Source organism: Setaria viridis, chromosome 5 (genome assembly GCF_005286985.2).
Source record: "Setaria viridis chromosome 5, Setaria_viridis_v4.0, whole genome shotgun sequence".
In the NCBI taxonomy this organism is placed as follows: domain Eukaryota; kingdom Viridiplantae; phylum Streptophyta; class Magnoliopsida; order Poales; family Poaceae; genus Setaria; species Setaria viridis.
Genome location: NC_048267.2, coordinates 2,826,597 through 2,837,165, shown reverse-complemented (window position 1 = coordinate 2,837,165; position 10,569 = coordinate 2,826,597). Strand labels below are relative to the sequence as shown.

The following is a 10,569-nucleotide window of genomic DNA, read 5'->3' as shown; positions in this document are numbered from 1 at the left end:
AGAATTACTCCTTCTCCCCTACCAAAGTGGTAGTACACACATTTATCGGCTTCATTCATAACAAAGCCTACAGACGTGAGAGTTCAGTCAAACTTCTCATGCCATTTCTTAGGCGCTTGTTTGAGACCATACAAATATTTTAACAACTTTCACACCTTTCCTTACTGACCTTCTACTACATATCCATCAGGTTGATCCATGTAAATTTCCTCATCCAACTCTCCGTTAAGGAAAGCTGTCTTAACATCCATTTGATGGATGAGAAGACCGTGTGAGGCAGCCAAGGATAGTAGTACTCAAATCGTGGTCAATCTGGCAACTGGTGAGTAAGTATCAAAGTAATCTTCGCCTTCTTTCTGAGTGTAACTCTTGGCCACAAGCCTTGCCTTATACTTTTCAATAGTACCATCAGGCCTAAGCTTCTTTTTGAATATCTACTTGCATCCTACAGGTTTGCCCTCGCATGAACGATCAACGACCTCCCAAGTCACATTAGACATTATGGAATCCATCTCACTTCTGATTGCTTCCTTCCAATAGCCAGCATCAAGAGATCCATAAGCCTCAGCAATGCTTTTTGGAGTGTCATCATCTACAAGGTACATAATGAAGTTATCACCAAAAGACTATGCAGTCCTTTGTCTCTTACTCTTTCGAGTTCCTTCATTGTTATCCTTCTCATGATTCTCCTCATGTGGTTGTTCAAAGTGTAATACTGTATCATAATGTTCAAGGGAATTAACAAATTCATGACTAGAACTGCTAGATGTTTCTTTTGTAGGAAAAATACTCTCAAAGAATGAGACATCTCTGGACTCCATGATTGTACGAACATGCATGTCCAGTACTTCAGATTTTATTATCAAAAATCTATATCCGACACTATGAAAAGCATAGCTTAGAAAGACACAATCAACTGTTTTCGGTCTGAGCTTGTGTTTCTTAGCAAGTGGTACATTAACCTTTGCCAAGCATCCCCAAGTATGCAAGTATGAGAGTGTTAATCTTTTATTTTCCCATTCCTCGAATGGTATCTTCTCTTTGTTTTCCATAGGGACTCTGTTAAGAGTATGACAAGCAGTTAGCATGGCTTCACCCTACCGTTCCTAAGAAAATCCGACTGTTTCTAACATGGTATTAACCATCTCAGTTAGAGTATGATTCTTTCTTTCAGCCACTCCGTTTGACTCAGGGGAATAAGGTGGTGTTTTCTCATGAATGATGCCATGTTCCTCACAAAACAAATTGAATTCATTAGAGAAATATTCTCCCCATCGATCCGATCGAACACGTTTTATCTTCCTCTCAAGTGATTTTCAACTTTGACCTTATAGATCTTGAAAAAAATTAAATACCTCATCTTTCGTTTTAAGCAAGTACACATAGCAGTATCTAGTAGAATCATCTATCAAAGTCATGAAGTATCTCCTTCCACCTTTAGTCAACACACCGTTCATTTCGCACAAGTCTGAATGAACTAATTCTAACAGTGCCAAGTTCCTTGCCTTGGTAGCCTTATGAGGCTTGTGAGGTTGCTTAGATTGCACACACACTTAACACTTGGAATTTTTAACCAAAGTGAATTTTGGAATTAAACTGAAATTAGCTAGCTGCAACGTACAACCAAAATTGACATGACAAAGCCGTGAATGCCAAATATTTGATTCATCATTATTACATACATGATTCATAACTTTATTACAAGAGTCCGATAACGACAAGTGAAACAAACTATCACAGTCATATTTTTTACCAACAAAGGAACCAAACTTAGACACAACACACTTGTTCGACTCAAACACCAACTTAAAACCATCCTTACAAAGAAGGGATCCGCTAACAAGATTTTTATTTATTGAGGGGACATGTTGCACGTTCTTTAGTTGCACGGTCTTTCCTGAAGTAAACTTCAGATCGACCGTACCAACACCATGAACAGCAGCACCTGAGCCGTTCCCCATCAACGCGGATCCAGTCCCTTGACCTGGTAAGAGGAAACCAATGAAATATCAGCACAAACATGTATATTAGCTTTGGTGTCAATCGACCAATTTGGTAAACGAACAAACTGAAAGAACAGTAGCATGATTACCATACCCTGATGTTTCCTTCTCAGCATCGCCAATAACAACATTAGCAGACTTCTTCTGCTCGGGCTGCTGCTTGTCCTTGCGGTCCTTGCAGTCCTTGGCCCAATGGTCAGAACCACCACACACACAAAGCATTTTCCCTTATTGTTGTTCTTCTTCTTAAAGTTGGTAGTCTGAGCAGTCTTGTGTTGAAACTCAACCTACGCTTTGCCCTTATTCTTGTGGGATTGGAAGTTCCTTTTATGCACCACATGAGCACTAGAACCTCCCTCATTGCCATGCGCACGTGGATCCTTTGCTCTCGCCTTTTCCTCAATATCAAGAGTGCTGATCAGACCAGCTACAATGAACTCCTATCTCTTGTATTTCAGAGTAGTAGCAAAGATTCTCTACAAAGGAGGCAATTTGGCAATGATGCCACCGGCCACAAATTTATCCAGCAGCGGACACATGAGGTAATTGAGATCCTTGGCAAGTACATCGGACACATGAGGTAATCGAGATCCTTGGCAAGAGCATGTATCTCATGAGTTTGTTCAACCACAGAACAGTCATCGACCATCTTGTAATAATAAAACTGCTCCATGATGTACAATTCGCTGACCACATCGGATACTCCGAAATTTGCCTCAAGTGCATCCCACAACGCCTTGCTAGAGGGATGTTGCATGTATGAATCAACCAAGTTCTCAGTAAGAACATTGATCATAGTCCCTTTGAATAAGTTGTCAGTAGACATGTACACACTATCCTCTGTGGAGGTGTGCGGTCCCTTAGGACGCTCCTTGGTAATGAACTACACATTCGTAGCCATGAGCCACAACTCAAGTCTGCCAACCCATCTCTTGTAATTCGTTTCATAAAAAACAATTGGTTTCAATTGTGCAGCAAAGCCCACAACCGAAAAAGCCCTATCAAGTTTTTGGATTGTTGGAATTATAAGCATTTTATAGTTTATTTTAATCTAAAATATAAAATAAAACATGACATAAATGATAGCATAAATAGGAGCATGAACATTTGTGTCTATAAAAATAAATATAAAGCATGCAATGGAAATAACAGAAAACAAGTAATGAACTAGAAAGTTCATGAGAAAGTACCCTGCAGTGGGGCTAGTGCCGGCGGCACCATATGCACTGTTACTCAGCATTTTGAGCCTATTCGGTGTAGTCGATCAAAGTCGATGCCGTGCAGATGTTCGCCATGCAGTTGCGCCTCCTGGAAGAAGAGGTGCGCAGCGAGTAGTCGCGCAGATGCGCTCCCAAAAAAACTTGATCGCCCTTCTACTCCTCGGGTGCAGAGTCTTAGGCAAGGATGCAGCTTTGGAGACCTACTCTTCCGGTGTGTTCTATGCACGCAGAATGCCGGAACGGGGACAACAAAAAGGCAGCACAGCAGTAGGCTGAAAGCTCGATGGTTGGTATGTTGCACTCGGAAGCCTGTGAAGGAGTGTCTCTTTTATAGATATTAGAAGTTTTTTGGGTGTCCAGATTCATTGTTATTATTCGGCCTGCCATCAAATTGTAAATTACTAGTAACCCCAGCCATCAACTAGCAACCGTTACTAGTCATTTGTTGTTAGCCTTTTAATCCACATCAATTACTAGTCACTAAACACTACGTCAGTTACTAGTCATCAACTCATGAATAATGGTTAGGGATCTCTCAGCTTCTAAGATTGTTTTATTGCAAATGTAACTACGGTCTTGGGATTTAATTGAATAATTGCTTTATTAATAGGCCACCGAGGCCCATTAATCTAACAGCGCCACAACGCCGGCGTGGCGGCCTCCTTCAGCGATGTCTTGGATGAAGCCGTCCAAGTCATCGTCGTCCTCGGCCCACGCGTCCTCGTCGTCCTCGGCCCACGCGTCCTCGTCGTCCTCCATGGCCGCGGTGTCTCCTCCCCCAACGTCAGGAATGCTCACGAGGCTGTTGATGAGCTCGTCCATCAGCTCCCGGTCTTCCTCGGCTCACGCCTGCACGCCCTCCATGGGCGCTGCGCTCTTGGTGGAGGAGCCGAAGCGCGGGTGGAAGTCAAAATCGTCAGGTTGCTCCATGACGCGCGACAAGAAGAGGTCCAGCTCCGCGATCCCCGTTGCTTCATCTTCTTCTTCTTCTTGATGATGCTGTTGTTGCTGATCCTCCATCGGTGACGACTCTGCGGGCTCGATCAAGTCCTAGATCAGGTCTAGGTACTCCTCCATGGTGTCGGCGGCGAAGGCGGCGGCGCGCATGCGCATGGCCTTGGTTTGAGTAGAGAATCCATCCACGAGAATTTCTTCTTCCATAGCTTTGTTAGCTCGATCAGTTAGGGGCTGCACGCACTGATGGAGTTGTCGATCGATCGGATCGGATGGATTGCTACGTACCGTGCCTCATGAATTTATAGGTTATACAGGGTGCACCGTTCCCATCGGAAATTCGGAATTGGCAACCTGATCGACCGACTCACTCCCGCCAACTCCATCGAGTCGGAGTTGTTTGTACTAACTGAATAAAATGAATAAAATAAAATTTATTATTAGATGTATATTCCTTTTTTCGACGAGCATATATATTTCAATACTATTAGGTAAGGGAGTATGCTGGTTATTGTAGAGGTGTTCCCCATGATATTTTTTTTCTTCCAGAAGAGGGTGCGTCGAAGCAAATCCCCGGTGTTGTCAATATATTTCTTCGATCTGATTCATCAACTCCAGCACTAAAATGCGTGTTTCATTTAATCTGATCATTTATCATTTCTTATTACCAAAATTCAAATTTGTTTCTGATTTGTACGGTCTTATCGACACTTCTCCCTGCAACATACCTGCAACATATCCTTTCATGGAAAACCTACATGGGCTAGAGCTCAAGATGCTTTATCAACATAGCATCGCTTTTGAAGGTTTGCTGTATGTCCAGTTTCTACAAACATGTTTACTGGACCATGTTGGTCCCTTTTCCCTTTTCTTGATTCATTGTTTTTTCTCTACCTTTTGTTTTTTGTATGGACCATGTTTTGTTCCATTTTAATAAATCACGGGATGCTCTCTTACCGGTTCGAGAGAAAAGTTCTACAAAACTCTCTCTTTTATTGCCTTTGGCAACTACAATAGGAAACAGTTTTCTTTCTTTTTTTTTCGAATAGAATAGGAAACAGTTAGTATCATCTGTGCTGATGTAAATGAGCACTCTAGATTCAAGTTTACCGAATTATCGGATAATGTACAACTATCTTCTTCTAGAAATCTAATAATGAGCAAATGCGCAAAATATTGAGATCCGAACAATGTTCTACTAAGCGCTGTGTACCAGGCGGTCTAGCACCAGTTGAAGGGAAACACCAAACACTCCATGTCATCCAAGTTTCAGGAATTGTTCAACTCCTGAAGTATCACCCTTTTACCAGTAAGGCTTCATGTTGTCAACAAAGCAAAGGGCCAACTTCACAGAAGTAAAACTGCAGAACCTTAATTGCAATCCATAGTAGAAACAAAAAATCTACAGCAACTGTTCAGTAAACCAAACACACTCAAAATTTCGACAAGAAGTCGTTCTTCAGATATGATGTTGGCTCATTTGTAACTGCGGAACACACACCAAAGCTGCTTTCTTCACTTCCTGTAACGCCACTCTTGCAGAGCCCTCTGTATCTATCTACACGCTTAACCTTACTTTCTTCTGAATTGAAGCCTCCTCATGCGGGGACCCTGTCCTCTTGTAACGTTGGGTAGGCCTGAAACTGACCATGTACAGTGGAAGTATTTGTGTTCCTGCTGAGCTCTCCCAGATGACATGCCACGTGGGATTCTCCATGGCATCAGTGCCTGAACGGAAGAGGGGGCTGCTGGCCTGAGATTGTGGGGACCCGGCATCGATGATCTCCGGAAAGCCAGGCGACAGCACGCAGAACAGGAGGTGGGCGGTCTGCTGATCGTTCATGCTCGCCACCGAAAGCTCGACACTGCAAACAAAACGTGATAGAAGTATTTAGTAAAGAGAATATAGCTTGAACCTTATCCTGCATATGGACAAGAACAGGATGATGATATGATCCACCTCTGAAGAACAAAATTAGGCGAACATGGCATTTGATACGATCTGCCTATCCAGAACAGAGGACATAACTAGGCAAACAGCTAGTCACTTCCATTTATCCATCAAGAACAGAAAATAGAATCTAGGCAATTGGCAAAGAAAAGGTCACCAAAGCAATAAGTGAATTGTCCAAATGTCCATTCCATCTACTGATCGAAAAACAGATCCTTGGCAAACAACAAGAAGTCACCAAGAACAGAACTACAGAAGCAAGGCAATGTCGAAGTCACCTTGGCATCGGCTTTCCCTGGACGGACAAGTGTATGCCGCGCCCGTGCGCGCGAACAGCACCGAGCAGCGGCCAGTTCACCGTCAGGTCGCCGCCGTCGGCCGCGACCTGGACGTGGTGCGCCGCCGCGCCGTACCAGCCGAAGGCCCACGCGCCCCGCCCCTTCGTGCTATCCAGAAACCTGACGGCGCGCGCGTCGCGGTGGTAGCAGCGACGCACCGCGGTGATGGAGAGACGGCCGTCGCTGGTCCCGTCGAAAGCCTTCCTCACCGAGGCCTCGTCGACGTCGCCCCACGGTGCGGGCGAGAAGATCCAGCTGTCGTTGTCCACGCAGTCGAACCCCATCGCCCTTGCCTCGGCGTCGAGCACGAGCACCACGCCTTGCGCAAGAAATCGTAATACACCCTGGCGACCGTCGAGTCTTGGTTCTTGGGCGTGGGGTGGCAGCGGCCGGGGATTCTTGATTTCTTTCCGCGAGGGATTCTTGATTTCTTTCCGCGAGGGAGACGAAGGAAGGAGACCAAGAAGAGATGCGGGAGGCCGAGTGCGTGTGCCGGCGTTCTTGGGCGTGGGGTGGGAGCCGCGGGGGATTCTTGATTCTTGGGCGAGGCCGCGAGGGGAGAAGGAGGAAGACAAGAAGGGGAGAAGGGAGGAGAGAGGGGCGGGGGGACGGGTATTTGACTTGTTCAAGTGGTCGGGCCGGGTTGTTGGGTTGGTCTTTTGAACCCGGCCGGGCCCTATGAGCCGCATCATTCTGCAGCGCGAACCTGACGAACGGAATCGGCGGCGGCGGCGGCCAGCGACGCAGTTTGCGACCGGGATCGGCGGGGGTTTTCCTCACGGGCGTGGGGGAGGGGTTTGGCCTTGGATGAGCGGTAAATCAGCAGGAGCAGCGAGGTACGTTTCCGTTGTAGGTCGGTTTCAGATTTATTTGTACTCTAGCAGAATCACGGGCACGGCTGTGTGACTGCAGAGTTCGTCCCAGTTTTGCTCGCAATCACATCAGAGTTTGCCGTGCTTGCCTGTGGAATGGCATCTCCAGTTGTGGAATGGCTCCAATGTGGTTTCATGAACCATTTGAGGTTGGGGCCAGTTCATAGTTCACTTTTAATTGGTTGCGCAGGTCGCAGGAGGCAAAATGATGTATTAATGCCAATTTTTGTATGTGCACATTCTGTGTAGGTTGCATAAAACTTCAGCCTTTCATGACACCTTCTCACTCTTGGGCTTCAGATTTAGCATAAGCCTGAAAGATCCTACTGCCTTCAGGGAAGTACTCTGCAGCCTTTGAGGCCGTGGGTGAGATATAAAATCAAGTTGATCCATTGCAGTATGTCTGTCTGTTACATGTATGACAGACCCACAAGTTCAACTTTTGCCTACTTGACCCCAATTTAGAAAGACTTTGCACCATGACATTGGTTTTGTGATCCAGAGCAATAGTCCTGCATTCCTTTCAGTTCACTGACACAAATTATTTGTAGTTTACAATTTGGTCATAACTGCAAACTGTCATAGATCTTATTTTCTTGGATGGCATGAGCTGTTTCCAGTTCATCTAAAGAAAAGGCTGTCTCCAGTTAATTGTATCGTAGACTGCCCCCTCTTAAACTATAATGCAGGGCTAGTGCAGAAGCAGGCGATGGTCTCTCTAGTTGCAACTTGCAAGTTCCTTTTTACCCCGGTGTCCATTGTCCTCTCTGATATCTGCCTGTATGGCTGTGCATCACACGGACCACAGTATGCTCTTTCTTCTGTTTGTTGTCCTCCTCCATGCCGCAAGCAATTTGTTCTGCATTGAGCTCTTGTCCCTGACTCCCTGTAATGCCCGCCTGTTTCTTTCCTTCCATGTGGTCCACCATGTAGCCACAAATGATCATGACACTTCTTTCCTGCTTTGGTAATTTGATTTCAGTTCAACTAAATTTTACCTTTATGTTCCAGAGGGTTTTATCCAAACACATCAAATGGGCTAGTTTTTTTTAATAATTTCACACATCAAGTGGATTCAAAGATCTTGATGAGTTATTTGAGCAGAGCGAAACTATTGAGATTGATTTGAAGTAGATAACAAAATAGACATGCTGACTATGTGGAATGAGAATTCGGCAATTAGAAGCTCCTGCCATTTTCTACATGTAAGCTGTAACTGTAACTGTTTCTTGTTGACCCCATCTGTTACTGGATCCTAATTTGCTGTTTTCGGTATTAGCAAAAGGCAAACCTTTACTCTAAAACCTTTTGCTAATTTTAGGCTGGGAGAACTGTTTAAATTGCTTCAATCTTTTTTTACCAGGTTCAGCCTTGTATCTTCTACTAGCCCTTGTGTTGTATTGCCGTACCACCATGATGTTTGGATCTCTGCAGTCTTGCTATTCCAATCTTAAGCTGTCGTGTTCATACTGATGTCTAGTCATGTTTCATAGGACTTGTATATTTTATAACTTGCTTTCATTGTCATTCACTGGTCCAGCCTGTTTGGCACACAGGTCACAAATCTGGATCATATTATCCATGTTCAGGAGGGGTGTGGCTAAGGGCATCTATGCAAGGATGATCATTTTTATGCTAGTGCCAGTAATTTGGATGATTTGTAGTAATGAAGCATTTGAGTTATCCACAGACAAGCCTTCATTGTTTAGGTTTTCTTTTAGTGATTAGTCAAAGGGGTGTATGAGATGAGCGCTAGATGTCAGCAGTGTTCTTTTGTTTCTATGCTGCAATTACTTCTGATGTCCTGCTCTCCTCACTTTAGGATGAACATATATTTTGCACTCATGTGGCTTTTGGAAAGAAACCTGCCAAATGTAGCTGATCAATTTGGCATGATGTCCCAAAGGTTTGTTTTCACTTTTCTTTTTCCATGTTTTGCAGAGAACCAACATTCTCTTGAAGTTGCAAATATGGTGTGCATGTTCTTTATGATCCAGATCCATGCTCATTGACTTTTGCTGAAACACTGAGTTCATAAGTAGAGAAACGTAAAGGATGGTCGTTGCATGGAACGAAAAGGTCAATGTAGCAGGCCAGTTGCATACCCCTCCAAGGCCAAGAGTATATCAGGTTGTTCAAAGATCATGCCTCAAGCACATCAAACATGCCCAGCTAGGTAATGTTGGCTAAAGTTGCAAGGAGCAGCCAGAAGTACCACTAGGTGTTCACGCATTGTATTCTTAATTGTGAGGTACTTTATTTTTACACAGGCAGTGACGTATTCTTTGTTGCAGCTTTGGTGTTTATCAGTCGTAAGGTCAGGAACGGCTTATAATTTGGCATCGTTTAATTCATTTGTTACCAGCAGACTGATTCCATCAGTTACCATCCTGTAAAGTTTCGTGCTCTCATTTCTCCTGTCAGATTTAAGTTTTGAAGTCGACAGTACGATAATTTCGTTTTTGTTCTTGGCTTCACTGACACGCTTCACAATTAGGCACAGTTCTTAGTCTGTTCTTAGTAAGGATCGTGGGGAAAGGAACAGTTTTAGTTACCTAACTATAGTAACATTTTTGCACTTCATATACCGGAGATCATGCCAATTTGAAGTCTGAACTCTGAAGCGCAAACACATCACGTCTTCCATGACAGGTTGAGGAAAAAATGCCGCATCGTCGGCAAGCATACTAATCCTGAACTTTTAATGAACGCGCTTTGTGCTCTTGAAACCAGTAGATTCAGACTATCAGCCAACCGAGTTGCCATGGTCTTTCTCCTAGGTAAGTTTTGCAACACTATGAGTGAGGCTGACGGGTCGAAAGTCTGACACACTTTGCATCTGGCTTCTTTGGAATCGGGAGGATCAGATGTGTTGAGTTCAGGTTGTTGAAATGTTGATCATGTTGGTTATGGAAGAAGTTCACTGCTGGCTGCTGCCATGACATCATCTTTGATTACTGACCAGCTTGCCTTGAGAAACTGCCCCAATGTAGCCATCAGGGCCTTATCTGCAGCTATTTCTCTCACTGCTGCCAATATCTCTTCCTCCGAGAAAGGGGGTTGCGAATGCTCAAGATCATGTGCCTCTCTAAATTGTGGGCCTCCCAGTCGAGAATGTGACTTCTCTGCACTGGTTGTCCAAATTGGGTACTGAAACGTTGATGGATGCAATCAGCTCTCTCTTCATGAGTTCACGTATGTGCACTGTTCTTCCATTTGCCTGCGATTGTT

General features: G+C 44.4%; 1 protein-coding gene and 1 long non-coding RNA gene across 3 annotated transcripts; one reads left to right on the top strand and one right to left on the bottom strand.

Moving 5' to 3' along the window:
* Positions 1 to 5,529: 5,529 nt before the first annotated feature.
* LOC117855471 (uncharacterized) lies at positions 5,530 to 7,158 on the bottom strand. Its single transcript, XM_034737830.2, has 2 exons — positions 6,407 to 7,158; positions 5,530 to 6,042 (listed from the first exon to the last, which is right to left on the bottom strand). The coding sequence occupies exons 1-2, from the start codon at positions 7,156 to 7,158 to the stop codon at positions 5,736 to 5,738; spliced, it is 1,059 nt and encodes a 352-aa protein (XP_034593721.1). The 3' UTR covers positions 5,530 to 5,735.
* LOC117855472 (uncharacterized) lies at positions 7,123 to 9,749 on the top strand. 2 transcript variants are annotated; one of them, XR_004640508.2, is made up of 3 exons: positions 7,123 to 7,302; positions 7,379 to 7,487; positions 7,588 to 9,749. It is a non-coding gene; the product is annotated as an uncharacterized lncRNA (long non-coding RNA). The 2 variants fall into 2 exon arrangements; XR_004640507.2 differs by having other exon boundaries at positions 7,126 to 7,487.
* The last annotated feature ends 820 nt before the right edge of the window (positions 9,750 to 10,569 follow it).